Source organism: Palaemon carinicauda, chromosome 38 (genome assembly GCF_036898095.1).
Source record: "Palaemon carinicauda isolate YSFRI2023 chromosome 38, ASM3689809v2, whole genome shotgun sequence".
Taxonomy (NCBI): domain Eukaryota; kingdom Metazoa; phylum Arthropoda; class Malacostraca; order Decapoda; family Palaemonidae; genus Palaemon; species Palaemon carinicauda.
Window position 1 is genome coordinate 36,799,420 of NC_090762.1, and position 17,808 is coordinate 36,817,227.

Below are 17,808 nucleotides of genomic sequence, written 5' to 3' on the forward strand. Positions count from 1 at the left end.
GACATGACCGCGTCGACACACAAGGTCGGTCAATATCCTGAATTCTTTTAATCCCATTTTAATGAAGTGTTTTCATCTCACTTTACTTCACTTCAATTCCATGTCTAATCATGTCAGGATGTCAGACATTTTCGCACGTGAAGACTTTCTTTTGATTCCATAGTTTTTTGGAAATTATTCCATTTCTATTAAACGTTAATGAAACATTTTCTCGAATCAAACGTTGTCATATTAGCATCTTTTCTATAATTTACAAATTAGACAGTTATTTTCAAAAAAAGTAAGAAAATTATAAAAGAAAAAATATAAGACTTTAATAAAATAAGACTGAAATAGAATATACAGTATAAAAAATTAATGCTTAGGGAAAAAAGTCATGAAAAAAGCTAAAAATTACTTTGCAATACGTTTAAAAAGGAAAAATTCAAAACTAATAAAAAAACATTCATGAAAAAAGAACCCTTGCATCCAGAAGTCTTTCGAATCTATTTACATTACTTTGTACATTTTCCAGAGATTTTCAAAACAACAAACAGCACGAATAATTCAGGCGAGAATGTGAAGACATCACAAAACACTTATTTTCTCCAATTAAGCAAATCATTGTCAAGAATTTAACTTAATTTAATTGCATACTAAAAAAAATAAACAATACAAATAAATAAAATTAGATTTGTCAATATATGTAAATCAGAGAGATATATTTGATCCATGGTGCAATGAAGTGAAAGTACTTTAGATAAGATGGTAAATCTTTCACTTTCTTTTGGTATATAGGCATGTGAACATTTCAATACTACGTAATTGGATAACAACAAGTATGCAAAAGATTGCATGAAATATTTCTGCATGGAATAGAAATGAATACGAACATCAGCACATTATAAAAATGCATTTTCAAAGACGTCCCTAATGCATGTGGATTTGCTCAGCTAACCATGCTAACAATGTACTAACCATATCGACTTTACCTTTCTTCCCCTGACTAACAACTTACTAACAACCAACAACCCCCTTCTTGAGCAGGTCCTTGGAGAGGAGGGGGAGGGGGAGCAGGAGGAGTGACAGGTGGTACTCGAGACACGATGATGGGATGCTCAGGTCCCGAACCAGCTGTCCTCCTCGAGTTTACCTCCCTCAAGAAAAACAGCAGGTGGGTTGAGGGAGAAAGGGTGAACGTACTTCGTTGGGACAGGTGTAAACATTCTTATTTGTCAAATCGAAGTTTTTGTTCTTTATTTTGGGATATGGAATATTATGATTTAGTGTTACCGTGACAGGAGTGAAGTCGGTTGGGAAACACAGGGTTAAGACTTACTCTTAGGGTAAGCTAAGGATACGGCAGTATAAGGGAGTATGTAGGTAAGGATACAGGTGTTAGGTTAGGTTGGGAACCTTAACTAGATTTGGTTAGGTTAGGTTGGGAAACTTAATTAGGTTAGATTAAGTTGGGAACCTTAATTAGGATAGGTTTGGTTAGGTTGGGAACCTTAATTAGGTTCGGTTCGGTAAAGTTAAGAACCTTGATAAGGTTAAGTTGGGAACCATAATTAGGTTAGGTGCCTTAATTAGGTTAGTTTGGGTGCCTTAATTAGGTTAGTTTGGGAACCTTAATTAGGTGGTATTCTTGCATTTGTTTCCCTTTTAAAATGCAGTTTTTTCAGTCATAACTTTAGGAATTCTACATCCGGTCTTACCCAACGAACTACAAAAGCTCCAGGTAGAAGAATAAGAAGAGAAAGGAGGGAAATACGAGAGAGAAGTGGAGTGGTGAGGTGAGAGAAAGAGAGAGTTACCTCATGGGGACAACAGCATCGTTTTACGGAAACAAAATCGATAATGAAGAGTGATTTATCGATATTGGAATTTTTCCCGTTCTCGTAAGAATGTCTTTTTACGGAAATGAATAAACAAATCGTTTCTGCCAATCGAGTGGGAAGTTGGCGTATGTGCGTACACATACGCACATATACACAAACACACAACACACGCTTTGTATATATATATATATATATATACTGTATATATATATATATATATACATACTGTGTTATATATATATATATACATACTGTATATATATATATATACATAATATATATATATATATATATATATCTCATCACCCGTTACAAGTCCACGGTAGAAAAAAGACCTCAGACATGCCATTCCACGTTTGTCTATTTATGGTCTTTCTATGCCACTCCTCACCTACAAACTTTCTTAATTCACCAATCCATCTAATTTTCTCCATTCCCCTGCTTCTTTTTCAATCTATAGGGACCTTTTCTGTTATTCCTAAAGTCCATCTGTTGTCAGACATTATCATTTATGTCCTGCTCAAGTCCATTTAAATTTCGTACGTGTTGTTAGAATATCCTCTACTCTAGTTTGATCTCGTATCCAAGTTGCTCTTTTTATGTCTGTTAATGTTATTCCCATGATTGTACTTTCAATAGCTCTTCAAGTTGTAATCATCATTTATTTATTCATATATATATATATATATATATATATACACACTGTAAATTCAATATATACAACACAGGAACCATGTGATGTAACAAATGACTTCCAATGCAAACTCGGGTAACATATTATTCCCTGGAAACGATCAACTCTGACAGACAAATTACAATTTGGTAAAATTAGCAGCAATTTGGCAGATCCAAAACGGAGCACAAATTTATTCCTCTTACCGCGGAATGAGGTTCGTAGTCAAAATAGATTGTTAATTAACACAACAGTGCACTGGGTTGGGTGGACAGCTCGAACAGGAATGAATCCTGCTTCGTTATCGCTGTATCAATGACAGTTCTATTAGATGCAATGAAAACAACAAATGCAGCCATTTCTAGTCTATGACAGTACAAGGGCCTCTGATGTCTTCATTCATGCCTGGGGTTTGGCTAGTTTTCATCACCACGCTGGCCAGTCCGGATTGGTGATGATGGGAGACAATAACAAGAACAACAAATGCATCCGATTCCAGTGCATTGCAGGACAAAGACACCAGCTATGTATTTATTCATGTCTCCGGTTTGGCCAGTTTTCATTACCACGCTGGTCAGTCCGGATTGGTGAAGATGGGAGATAATATCAACAATTACCGCCGTTTCTAGTCCACTGCAGGAAAAGTGCCTCAGATATGTCTTTATTCATGTCATGGGTTTGGCCAGTTTTCATCACCACGCTGGCCAGTCCCGATTGGTGATGATGGGAGACAATAACAACAATTGCAGCTATTTCTAGTCCACTGAAGGACTAAGACCTCAGATATGTCTTTATTTATGTCATGGGTTTGACCAGTTTTCATCACCACGCTGGACAGTCCCAATTGGTGATGATGGGAGACAATAACAACAACAACAAATGCATCCGTTTCCAGTCCACTGCATGACAAAGACCTCAGATATGTCTTTATTCCTGTCTGCGGTTCGGCCAGTTTTCATTACCACACTGGTCAGTCCGAATTGGTGATGATGGGAGACGATAACAACAACAAAAAATGCATCCGTTTCCAATCCACTGCAGGACAAAGGACTAAGGCATGTGTTTATTCATTTCAAGGGTTCGGCCAGTTTTCATTACCACACTGGTCAGTCCGGATTGGTGATGATGAGAGACAACAACAACAACAAAAAATGCATCCATTTCCAGTCCACTGCAGGACAAAGGCCTAAGACATGTGTTTATTCATTTCAAGGGTTCGGCCAGTTTTCAATACCACGCTGGTTAGTCCAGATTGGTGATGATGGGAGACAATAACAACAACAACAACAAATGCATTCGTTTCCAGTCCACTGCAGGACAAAGATCTCAGATATGTGTTTATTCATGTCATGGGTTAAGCCAGTTTTCATCACCACGCTGATCAGTCCGGATTGGTGATGATGGGAGACAATAACAACAACAACAAATGCATCCGTTTCCAGTCCACTGCAGGACAAAGACCTCAGATATGTCTTTATTCATGTCTGCGGTTTGGCCAGTTTTCATCACCACACTGGTCAGTCGGGATTGGTGATGATGGGAACAATAACAACAACAACAAATGCATCTGATTCCATTGCAGTGCAGGACAAAGACCTCAGATATGTCTTTATTCATGTCTGCGGTTCGGCCAGTTTTCATCATCACGCTGGTCAGTCCAGATTGGTGATGATGGGAGACAATAACAACAACAACAAATGCATCTGTTTCCAGTCCACTGCAGGACAAAGGCCTAAGATATGTGTTTATTAATTTCAAATGTTAGGCCAGTTTTCATTACCATGCTGGTCAGTCCGGATTGGTGATGATGGGAGACAATAACAACAACAACAAAAACAAATGCATCCAATTCTAGTCCACTGCAGGACAAAGACCTCAGATATGTGTTTATTCATGTGTGCGGTTTGCCCAGTTTTCATCACCACGCTGGTCAGTCCAGATTGAGGATGATGGGAGACAATAACAACAACAACAAATGTATCCATTTCCAGTCCACTGCAGGACAAAGGCCTAAGACATGAGTTTATTCATATCAAGGGTTCGGCCAGTTCTCATTACCACGCTGGTCAGTCCGGATTGGTGATGATGGGAGACAATAACAACAACAACAACAAATGCATCCGTTTCCAGTCCACTGCAGGACAACGAACTCAGATATGTCTTTATCCATGTCATGGGTTTGGCCAGTTTTCATCACCACACTGGTCAGTCCGGATTGGTGATGATGAGAGACAATAACAACAACAAACAAATGCATCCGTTTCCAGTCCACTGTAGGGCAAAGACTTCAGACATGTCTTTACTCAGGTCATGGGTTTGACCAGTTTTCATCACCACGTTTGCCAATGCAGATTGGTGATGGTGGGAGACAATAACAACAACAACAAATTCAACCATGTCTAGTCCACTGCAGGACAAAGACCTAAGGCATGCCAATTCATATATGGTATTTGACCAGTTTTCATCACCATGCTGGCCACTGTGTAATGATGATGGTGGGGAGACTTTCGTCTGGTCGCTCACAGCAAATCAACCTAGTAAGGGTAGTCTTGACTAGTAGACTTTACTGATCATGGCGATATGCAACCCTACTCAGAGGGATAATTATTACCATCTATACCAGTGAGCTGAGAACACAGCTCTATTATTATTATTATTATTATTATTATTATTATTATTATTATTATTATTATTATTATTATATTATTATTATTATCTAAGCTACAATCTTAGTTAGAAAATCAGGATGCTATAAGCCCAAGGGCTCCAACGAGGAAATTATAGCCCAGTGAGGAAAGGAAATAAGGAAATAAATAAACTATATGGGAAATAATGAACAATTAAAATAAAGTATTTTAAGAACAGCAACAACATTAAACCAGATCTTACATATATAAATTATAAAAAGTTACCTATATCAGCCTTTCCCACACAAAACCGTTTACTGCAAGTTTGAACTTTTGAAGTTCTACCGATTCAACTCTAGCATACAGGCAGACGTATCCAGCAAAGCAAGTAAAAATATAACCATGCATTATCTCGTGTACACAAGGGAAGACATCAACACCAAAATATAAAATTGCAGTCCTTCAAAAATGAAAATGTTTAATCCCTTTACTGCAGTACAAACATTTTAAAGCAAGTAATATTTCTCCCTACGGTGCTTCTAAAAGAAGTTAACGGAGCCTTGGGAGACGTTACACAGAAATACAGAAATAACTATTCCAGTATGTTAAGCAAGAGCAATACAAGCGACGACAATAGCACGTTCATTATACAGTTCATGTTCTATTCAAGGAAGTTCAGCCTCACTGGTTCTGTTCAATACTTGCTTGAGTGGAAACCACACATATGCTCACGTCCACAAAAACACATACACACATCTATATATATATATATATATATATATATATATATATATATATGTGTGTGTGTGTGTGTGTGTGTGTGTGTACAGTATATATGTATGTATATATGTGTGCATGTATGTATATATAATATACATTTATATGTACAGTATACGATCGTACTAACTCCAATCAAGTGCTCTCATTTTTCCTTCCGTGGCTAATACATTTTATACTCAGCACGTGTCAGCTTTTGTGATTTCTACACACACACACACACACACACACACACACACACACACATATATATATATATATATATATATATATATATATATATATATATATATATATATTGCATGACTGGATATAAAATATGTATACTTCATGCATATATTATACACATATGTAATATGTATAATGAATACATATGCACTAAGTGCATATACTGTATATACATATATATCTACTGTTTGATATATATATATATATATATATATATATATATATATATATATATATATATATATATATATATACATATATATATATATATATATATATATATATATATATATATACTGTATGATATATATATATACATAAATATACATACATACATACATACATACACTCATCTGTCAAACTACAAAACTAGTTGTAAAGGCAAGATGCTAGAAGCCAAAGAGCTAAAATATGGAAAATAACCCATTGTGGAAGAGGAATAAATCAATAACAAATAAACTATAAGTGAGACGTAATAAGAAAAAAAATAAATATTTGAAGACCAGTAACAATAGTAAACTAAATCTGTCATATATAACAATGAAACGAGACTTATGTTTACCTGTTCAATAGAAAAGTATTTGCGACAAGTTTGAACTTCTGAAGTTCCACCGATTCAACCGCCAAATTAGGAAAATCATTCCACAATCTTATCGCAGCTGGAATAAAACTTCCAGAATACACAGTAGTATTGAGCCTTATGATGGAAAAGGCAAAATTATTACAATCACCTGCATACCTAGCATTGCGTAGCATTAGTCTGGGAAGATCGAAATGCAAAGGATGGTCTGATTTATGACAAACCTTAAGCAACATGCAAAAAGAACCAACTGAACAACGGTGCCAGATATTAATAACCAGATCAAGACTAATAAAAGAGAGACGGCAAGTGCTTGTCCAAAAAATCAAGAAGAGAGTCAGCAGCAGAAGACCAGACAGGAGAACAATAATCAAAACATGGTTGACTGAAGAAATGAAAACAATTCCTTAGGATAGAATCAACGAAAATGTTAAACACACATGAATAGCATACATTTACAAACACATGTATATATATATATATATATATATATATATATATATATATATATATATATATATACATATATATATATATATATATATATATATATATATATATATACATATATATATATATATATATATATATATATATATATATATATATATATATATATATATATATATATATATATAAATACATGTACGTTATCCTCTATAAATATATATAGACAAATATATAAATACCTTCTAAGCCAACCGAAAAATCTTCGTTGCGATAAGTTAAAAAGTGTAATCTTTCTTTCCGAGACTATAGCCTCTGGGAGTGAAAAGGGTGATGAAAAAGTGGACGAGGCCAGATGATAAAAACCTCTATAAATTGCAAAAATCTTCGTTAATTGTCCAATAATAATAATAATAATAATAATAATAATAATAATAATAATAATAATAATTAGCTTTGTTCATTGACATGATCAAATCAAGTTTAATTCACATGACTATTTTTCATACTTCGATATAAATCACTACAGTTCCTAAATTTTAAATTGCTCGAGCCTAGTAATATCGATTACCAATAAAGAACTTGAATTTGACATGAATTTGTACAGAAGCTACAGAGTTGATAGAATGGCCAAACTTTGTTTTTGAGAAATTCCCTGTCTTGTAGCAAGAATGGAGGACGTGTTCTCAGTGAAGAAAAAAAAAGTTGGTAAGATTCGAGGGTGTTGGAGGGCAGAAGGGAGGAGGAACATATGTAAAAATAAATTATAGAGAGAGGATCTAAAAGTGATTAGGCAGATAGCGTGAGAGAGGTATACGGAAACAAAGGCATTAATGAAGAACAGAGAGACGAACAGCGTAGTGTGTGTAGAACGATTTGACGTACTACCTATTAGATTTTGTGAGTGAGAAGATGATGCAGGGCCATCCACAATTCACCAAATATAAATAGGGCAACGACCACTGTCCTATTTCTCCTCTAGAGCCACCCTCTTTTAAGTGATATGAACTCGCGAAAACAATCATATATATATATATATATATATATATATATATATATATATATATATATATATATATATATATATATATATATATACATATATACATATACATATATATATATATACATACATACACACATATATATATATATATATATATATATATATATATATACATATATATATATATATATACACTTCCATAAATAACTACTGCCAAACTCATAAACTAAATTTGCCTACCTGTAAACTGTCAATAAACGCCACTGACTTCATAAATATTCATGCATGGCTGATTACCTCATATGCAATTACCATCATTAATCCAACCTAACGCACTGAACTATCGACGAGCCGCACTAACATTATCAATAACCTATAAATAAGTATGAGCCATGCTAGCTATTGATACTAATACAACGGTGCCTTTATCGCTACAGAATTGTCTACATGCATCAAAGCTGTTGCTAGAAGGAATGGAATACGAAAGTATCCGGATGCTAAAATAATGACACAATTAACTTTCCATGGCTGTTTTGACACTATAACGTCCTCTTGCATTTACAGCTTACATATTAATAAGAAAATGGGATACTTTGGATACCAGACAGAAATAATGACTGGCTTTTTATTGACACGATAATGCACAAACGAAAGCTCACTTCATGTAAAGCATGTGCAAATTGCTTTTAAGAACACGTTTACATATAAAGATATATAAATGTACAAACAAAAGCTCACTTTATGTAAAATCTTGAAAATTGCTTTAAACAATACGTTTAGATATAGCGATATATAAAGTTAGAGGAAGAGAATGGTGATGTTGAAACAAAAAATAAGCCTGGCATCCTAACCTGCATGCAAATACAAACACAACCAAATAACATAAAAAAGACAAAGCTTTTAAAGAAAAAAAAGACGTTTGAAGGTATGACCAGATAAACATGTTTCAGGAACGTCTTACTGTGAAACAGAGACCACGAGCAATGCCTTCACCACCACCACAGAGGCTCTGCAGGACACTCTGTTCAACGTGGAATTGTCAGAAGTACGCAATGGAGAATCTCGGAGTCAAAGAAAAACCAGTAAGTTATGCTAAAAAATAACAAAGTTCTGAGAGAAAATTCTTGTGTTAAATACCAAAGTTTTGAGGAAAAGATCTTAAGCTAAAAACCAAATTTCTGAGAGAAAAAACTTGTGTTAAATACCTAAGTTCCGAGGAAAAGATCTTAAGCTAAAAACCAAATTTCTTGTGTTAAACACCAAAGTTCTGAGGAAAAGATCTTAAGCTAAAAACCAAAGTTCTGAGGAAAAGATCTTAAGCTAAAAACTAAAGTTCTGAGAGAAAAAAACTTGTGTTAAATACCTAAGTCCTGAGGAAAAGATCTTAAGCTACAAACCAAATTTCTGAGAGAAAAAACTTGTGTTAAATACCAAAGTTCTGAGGAAAAGATCTTAAGCTAAAAACCAAAGTTCTGAGGAAAAGATCTTAAGCTAAAAACCAAAGTTCTGAGAGAAAAAACTTGCGTTAAATACCTAAGTTCTGAGGAAAAGACCTTAAGCTAAAAACCAAAGTTCTGAGAGAAAACCCTTGTGTTCATTACCAAAGTTCTGAGAAAAAACCTTAAGCCAAACACCAAAGTTCTGAGAGAAAAACATTTGGTTAATACCAAAGTTCTGAGAATAAAATCTTATGTTAAGTACCAAAGTTCTGAGAAAAAATCTTATGCTAAAAACCAAAGTTCTGAGAAAATATCTTCATACTAAAAATCAAATTTCAGAGAGAAAACCCTTGTGTTAAATATCAAAGTTCTGAGGAAAAATCTCATGCTAAAAACAAAAGTTCTGAGAAAATAACTTTATACTAAAAACCAAAGTTTTGACAGGAACCCCTTATGTTAAATACCAAAATTCTGAGAAAAAATCTTATGCTAAAATCTAAAGTTCTGAGAAAATAACTTTATACTAAAAACTAAAGTTCTGAGATAAAAACCTGAAGCTAGAAACTAAAGTTCTGAGAGAAAAAAAAATATGAAGCTAGAAACTAAAATTCTGAGAAAAAAAACCTGAAGCTAGAAACTAAAGTTCTGAGAGAAAAAAAAATCTGAAGCTAGAAACTAAAGTTCTGAGAAAAAACCTTAAGCTTGAAACTAAAGTTCTGAGAGGAAAAAACCTGAAGCTAGAAACTAAAGTTCTGAGAAAAAAAAACCTGAAGCTAGAAACTAAAGTTCTGAGAAAAAAAACCTGAAGCTAGAAACTAAAGTTCTGAGAAAAAAAACCTGAAGCTAGAAACTAAAGTTCTGAGAAAAAAAAACCTGAAGCTAGAAACTAAAGTTCTGAGAAAAAACCTTAAGCTTGTAACTAAAGTTCTGAGAGGAAAAAAACCTGAAGCTAGAAACTAAAGTTCTGAGAAAAAACCTGAAGCTAGAAACCAAAGTTCTGAGAAAAAACCTTAAGCTTGAAACTCAAGTTCTGAGAAAAAACCTTAAGCTTGAAACTCAAGTTCTGAGAGGAAAAAAACCTAAAGCTAGAAACTAAAGTTCTGAGAAAAAACCTTAAGCTTGAAACCAAAGTTCTGAGAAAAAACCTTAAGCTTGAAACTAAAGTTCTGAGAAAAAACCTGAAGCTAGAAACCAAAGTTCTGAGAAAAAACCTTAAGCTTGAAACTAAAGTTCTGAGAAAAAAACCTTAAGCTAGAAACCAAAGTTCTGAGAAAAAAAAAAACCTTAAGCTAGAAACTAAAGTTATGAGAAAAAAAACACCAAAAACCAAAGTTCTGAAGAAGAAAGACCTATTCCTAGAAACTAAAGTCTAACAACAACAAAATGTTACAAACCAAACATCTGAAGAAGAAAATCCTGTTAGTTATTCTAAAGATCAAAATCTTGGAGGAAAATAATTATGTGATTTGATTCTTAAACACCTGTTTTGAGAAAAATACCCGAATGGGGTTCGAGAACCAAAAACCTGATAATTTATCCCTTTGCAATGATAATTAATAATACTAAACTTTGGAGTAAAAAAATCCTGTAATTTATCTTAATAAATAATATTAAAAACCAAAATTCTAATGAAATAGTTATCAATGCCAGCAAGCTATCACAAATGAAAAAACTTTTAAGTGAATATTTATCAACATACTACAATCAAGAAAATTGCTCCCGGTAAAATTGATACCCCTCTCTAAAACCAAGTTTAAGATGGAAATGTAGTTAATCCACCGATATAAAAAGAAAATTTAACGAAAAAATAACTCGAAATCAGTAATATAAGGAATATCCCGAATCGACCCCTTATCCAGTATATAAAACAGTATTATGTGAGGTGAGCAATATCAGGATTCGACCCCTTATCTAGTTCAAAAATCCAGATTATGTGATAAGAGCAATATAAGTAATCGATCCAATATCTGGTTTAAAAACCAATATTATGAGGTGAGAAATATCAGGAATCGACCCCTTATTTGGTTTAAAAACCAGTATTATGCGAGATGTGTAATATAAGGAATCGACTCCAAACCTAGTTTAAAAAACCAGTATTATGTGAGATGAGCAAGGAATCGACTCCATACCTAGTTTTAAAAAAACCAGTATTATGTGAGGTGAGAAATATCAGTAATCGACTCCATATCTGGTTTAAAAACCATTATTATGTGAGGTGAACAATATGAGGAATCAACCCCATATCTGGTTAGAAAAAAAAAAGAAAAGAAACAGTATTATGTGAGATGAGCAATATAAGGAACCGACCCCATACCTGCTTTGAAAACAGATTATGTGAGATGAGCAATATAAGGAATCGACCCCATATTTGGTTTAAATCAGTATTATGTAAGATGAGCAATATCAAGAATCGACCCCATATCTGGAATCGATCTCTTATCTGGTTTAAAAACCAGCATTATGTGATATGAACAATATGAGGAGTCGACCCCATATCTGGTTTAAAAATACAGTAATATGGGAGATGAACAATATAAGGAATCGAACCCCATATCTGGTTTAAAAACCAGTATTATATGAGGTGAGCAATATAAAGAATCGACCCTTTATCTGGTTTAAAAACCAGTATTATGGGAGATAATCAATATGAGGGATTGACCCCATATCTGATTTAAAAACCAGTATTATGCGAAATGATCAATATAAGGGAACGAACCCTCCTCTGGTTTAAAAACCAGTATTATGTGAGGTGAGCTATATCAGGAATCGACCCCTTGTCTAGTTAAATTGTCTTAAAAACCAGTAAATGGTTCAAATAGTGTACATCCAAAAAGAGGATGGATGTCCTGATACTATGACATTTGACGATTGTTGCATGAAAGGAGTTATACGAAATAAGATGATCAATAATACACTTAGAACTTTGGTATTACAGGACCAAAAGGAAAATAGGAAATGTAGTGCCATCATCCAAGACCATGAATGTAAATATCACCTTGTAAAGAGAAGGAAAGCAGAAAAGATACAAAAAGAACCAACACAATTCCCATGGGCCTTAATAAAGGATGATCAAATAAGAGCATGACACAATAAACCATCACTATATTGCCACTAAAAAGAATTACTGCTAATAAATACAGAGACGGCTACGATACAAAAGGCTATCCATTGCATACCAGAAACGAATAATACTGTGAGTATCAGGTAAAAGAGTGTATACACATAACAATATTTGGGTACTAAACCAAAACTTATGCTATTTCGGGTACAAATACACTTTCAACCACATTTTGGTTAATTTAGATCTTGAAATTTTCCCGCATGAAACCTTTTAATATATCGCGTTAATTGTGAGAAGAGAATCATCATATTAATGATAATAAACACTAAGTCTTATAATCAGTTCCAAAAGGAGTTCTACAAAAACTGCTATAAGTGAAGAGTGAAACCTCTTACATAAAGGATCCAGAACTTTATGTCTGGAGACTCCAAAACTCACGCACTGTTTGGTGAGGGTTTGTTTATAGGCGTTCTGAAAACGAACTAAAAACAATACGAGGGGGGAAAAACCGCAAAGAACCATTTCATAAAACTCTGCAGTTCCTAATACATATAGTAATTTTATAAAGGATATAGCCCAATACAGATAAGGTAGAGTCAAAAATACTTTTGAACACATACGGATTTAGATGAGTGTTGGAATAGAGTAAGCTATGTCCTACACCAAAGAGGTGTGAGTGGAAGAAAACGTACACATTACTTTGAAATGTATGAAAATGGAGATGCTCTACTACAAGCAATACAAGAAACTTGAATGTTCTTCTAATTTCAGGTTCATCCAGAAGCATCCCATGAACCAGTCCCTCTCTGGAAGGATGGTCGCCAGCACAGCCAACAGAGACCCAAACCACCATATCGTGAACAACTATGCTGCTGACCTCGTTTGTAAGGTATACATAGCAGAGTAATCTTTCCATGCTAATTTGCTACGAGATTATTTATTTGAATATTTCTTGTGACAATATTTGTATTGAGTAACCAAATTGATAGTGTAGGTGTAGGGAGAGATGTCAGAGCTGGTGGGCAGGGCTGCACACAGAAACTCGGCGTCCAGTTAGAGTGTGAAAGGGTGCACTACCTCAAAACGAGGTCTACCAGGAATTCCTGTGTCCAATTATATCATGGAGCCTTTCAATAGTAGTTTACATGTTTAACTTTATCAACCTCATGTGACAAATGTATATTCTGAAGTAACTTTATGGGGAATATCAGATAACCTGTTCAAGTGTCAGGGTGCACTTCTCCATAGCGAGGTCTACCAGGAATTCCGGTGTCCAACTGTACATACCTCCCTCACAAGAGTGCAAATAGATATTGTATACTGTAACTCAAAGACTACACATGGTCCCATTTCCCAAAAGAAATCATTACCCTTGCCAATTTCGTTGCGATGGCTATGTTTTGATAGGCATGTATTTATCTATTTGTGTTTCTGTTTGTTTAATTCGTATAACTCAAGAACTATTTGATTGAATCTCATGAGTTTTGTGAGATGATTGACCATGATCCAAGGATAATTTGATTAGATTTTGGGAGTGATTGGGTCAAAAGTTAAGGTCACGAAAAGATCAAAATAATCTTTTTGATATATAGTGGTCCTTTTTTATCCGATGTGCATATAACTATTGCCTACATGTGCATCATTCAATTGTATCTTGTTATGTGGAGTTGGCGAAGGTATGCGCTCTACCGAGTACCCCTTTCTAGTTTCCATAAGTAACCAGAACATCCTTTTTCCAGAAATGCCGAGAAAACCAACACGCCGAGACACAGCTGGGTCACGTGTGCACCCCACTCCCCCCAACGAACCCCCACCCCCACCACCATAACAGCACCCAGCGTTACCTACCGAAGAAGGACAGCTTCGGAGGCAATAGCGCCGGTAGTGGTGGCAGTCGAGGTTCGTCCATGGTGGAAAATGGTGGTTGCATCGTGTCTACAAGCCACGGTGTGACGGGTGCGAGGCCAGCCTTGGCGTCCAGTCGGAATAACCTGAAGAAAATCCTCACCAAGAGTTCCATCTCCTCCTTCAGCAGCGACAGCGGCGGGTCTGGCTGCAGCTGCTGCAGAAGGAAACGCAAGAGGGGAAAGAGCAACCTTTCTCCCAGCCCTAAACAAAACAACGAGTTGTTTGACATCATGAAGGCTGAGGCTTATACCTCCTCCAGAGGGGATATGCTTTAAAAAAGAGGGCTTCTTATTTTTATTTACTTTTATTTCTAAGGATAAATAAATATGTGTAGTCGACTGTAAAGTGACGGGCTTAATTCTTAAGAACGATCTATTATGGCGATTTTTGTAGGAAAGAACACTAAAAAAAAATTCTATATAAGAAAATGGGTCTCCAATAATTTTCAAATACTTAAGAAGTTACACTGAACCGTCTGCCAAACCCCTTTTTATCAAAAAGTTTAGAAAAATAAAAGAAAAAAAGGCAGACTTGTCAATCTATCTTGTTTCCTTCTATTTAATAATGAACATTTGAGATATGTATACAGGAATTTTGTAAAAATAATTCAATTTTAACCATAATAAATTTAATATTCAGATTACTTTTCAAAAAGCGAGAAAGACAAGTGACATATCAAGGGAATGACTTCCAACGTGTTAATTCCAAGAAACCGAATTAAGTGAGAAACCGAATTAAATGCAGGACAGGTAGCTAGTTCAGAGAAATGACATCCAAGCTAATGATCGTTCTAATAAATGCAAACGAAATTAGCAATGAGCATTACTGGTAATGGACTCAAAACCAAACTGTCTATAAACGCACACTGTAAACGATACAGAAAGGCATATCTTACGTTTAAGACAACTGGCTACAGTTCAGTTAGCAACGACTGACAAGTGATAGTTTTAACTTATGGACTGTTTTAACTTATGGACTGCTTGTAATTACAGCCACATATTGATGTGCATCTACCAAAAACATATCACTCACTCCTTTCCCATGTCGTCGGAAGCAGGGTTTAACATTAAACGGCTCATAATCTAAAACAATTTTTCTTTATGAAGTAATTTCGTAATTTCAAAAAATTTGTGGATTGTAAACAGAGCAACATGAATTGCTTTACCATCATACAACCAGGTTAAATATTTTTAGAAATCTATCAAGAGCTGCATTTATTTGCTGCGTCAGAAAACGTCATGTGAAAATAAGCATTCACATAAATTTCTCCAGAAGGAAATGGAAATAATGTGGTGCAAATGACACTCCTTATACATCTCTGAGACAAAAGTGATAAATGTTGAGTGAAGAATTTTTGCAAAAACTATAAAACAGTCACATGCAGCGCGAGTAAACTTGAAAGTCAAAAGAAGGGTTTTAGCGGTGTTCTGAAGAAAAACGAAAATCTCCAGTAGAAGAAAAAGTAACTGAGACAAACTAAGACAATAAGATGAATAACTGTGTAACGCTCGCTGCAATCTAACAATAATTTTCAAATAGCAACTGCTTCAATTATATTCCTGGATTCTTTTTAGAGTTCAATTTGTTCCGAAGTAAAGAAATGACTGACAAATATCTCAGGAGAGTTTGATACGTTATGTTGGGTAATAATCTCTAATATCTGATAATAGGATTGTACAAGTACAAAAAATAATCAATCAAATTATTTTTTTACAGAGTAGGAAAATATTATCAGCACAGCACAAAAAGCACATGCAAAAAATTAAAAAGAAAATCTGTATGGTTCAGATCTAAATCTTAAATTAAATTATATTAAATTGCTTCGTCTTTTGATAATTCTCAAAGGCATAGTGGCTACTTGATAACCACAGAATAAACAAATAATCTATGCTCAAGAAGTCAGCTATGACATGTATATTATTTATGATAAAATTAAAACCATTTGTGAATTTCAATCAGGGAATGTCTACGAGAGAGAGACTTATAATTCAAGTTAACAAAATTATCCACAAAGTAAATAATTACATTCAAACCGCATAGTTTAAGAAGAGGAGACATTATACATACATATAATTATAGTAATAATCATAAGAAACTATTTTTAATTGTAGAACGAAAAAGATGGTGATAGCTTAAGGAGTTTCTATTTATCTACGTTGTTCAAGTATTTATAAGTAATTTTAAGTATACGTATCAAGGCCGCATTCTCATGCTTATAGTCTCAAGTATTGCATGTTATCTCATATATTGTAATTTTATTCTCTAGGTGTAAAAAATATATATATATATTTATATATATATATATAGCAGGTAATACATATTATACGTGTGCCAGCAGGTAATACATTTTACGTGTATCCTTATACGAATAAAAAATTGTTAACTTTCACGAAGGAATAATTAAAAGGGTAAATTAATTATAATTTCTCAACGTCTTGAAAATAATTCCTTTCTTTTGTACTAATCATAAACGAAAATTAAATATGCAAGGTTCATACAGCAGTACCTTCCATTCAGAGAGAGAGAGAGAGAGAGAGAGAGAGAGAGAGAGAGAGAGAGAGAGAGAGAGAGAGAGATAGCTGTAATATACAATGTTCCACAGAACTATCAGTAGAACAATAACGTAACAAAAATCCACCAAATGGTTAACGTTATTTGAAATATCAGATTATCTTGAAGGCAAACCTTTGATAAAGCAAAATCATCTGAAAAACCAATTCGAGATATTTGATAAACCAAAAGGAATATGATAAACTATTTCATAAGCAGCTGAAGCCCAACCAAACATCTTTATAGAAAAAGCCAGAAATGCTGCTGAATTGGTAATACATGATAGTTTACTGATAGCAGCTAAAAAATTATCGATTCCATTAACTAAATTTACTTAAGTAATGCCAATTTTTTTTTTATGTCAGGAAGCTGATTTTCAACTCTTATACCTTCGAATTGCCTCAATAAAAATAATTGCACCGAGGTATAAAGGTGTAATGTAGTAACGATCATAAAATTTCCTTTCAACACTATAGGATAAGTTCTCACGCAATTACATCTAAACTATTTCCAATACAACCATTTCCTTCTCAATTCTATATCGCTTTTTGGATTGACGACAGAAAGGAAAATATATCATTACTTTAATGAGAAATAACTATCAAAACTTTTTTATAAGACGAATAGGCGCAAATAAACAAAACACTCCTGGCTAGTACCGTGGTATCCTGTTTGCCTAGCATTCGCATGGC

The 17,808-nt window shown here is 34.2% G+C and overlaps 1 protein-coding gene across 3 annotated transcripts in view; it reads left to right on the top strand.

Annotated features, from left to right (window-relative positions):
- Positions 1–16,850, top strand: part of LOC137630545 (substance-K receptor-like) — a 209,944-nt gene extending 193,094 nt beyond the window's left edge. For 2 of the 3 annotated variants that reach the window (XR_011041727.1, XR_011041728.1), the window contains 4 exons: positions 1–24; positions 9,109–9,240; positions 13,430–13,547; positions 14,398–14,535. The exon at positions 1–24 is cut by the window's left edge and continues 24 nt beyond it. Coding sequence is in view for 1 of the 3 variants with exons in the window: in XM_068362061.1 (XP_068218162.1) it covers positions 1–24; positions 1,027–1,153; positions 13,430–13,547; positions 14,398–14,841 (713 nt within the window). In the remaining 2 variants the exon portion in view is untranslated. Of the gene's footprint in view, positions 25–1,026; positions 1,154–9,108; positions 9,241–13,429; positions 13,548–14,397 lie in introns of all 3 variants that reach the window. The other variant, XM_068362061.1, reaches the window with a different exon arrangement.
- Positions 16,851–17,808: the final 958 nt, after the last annotated feature.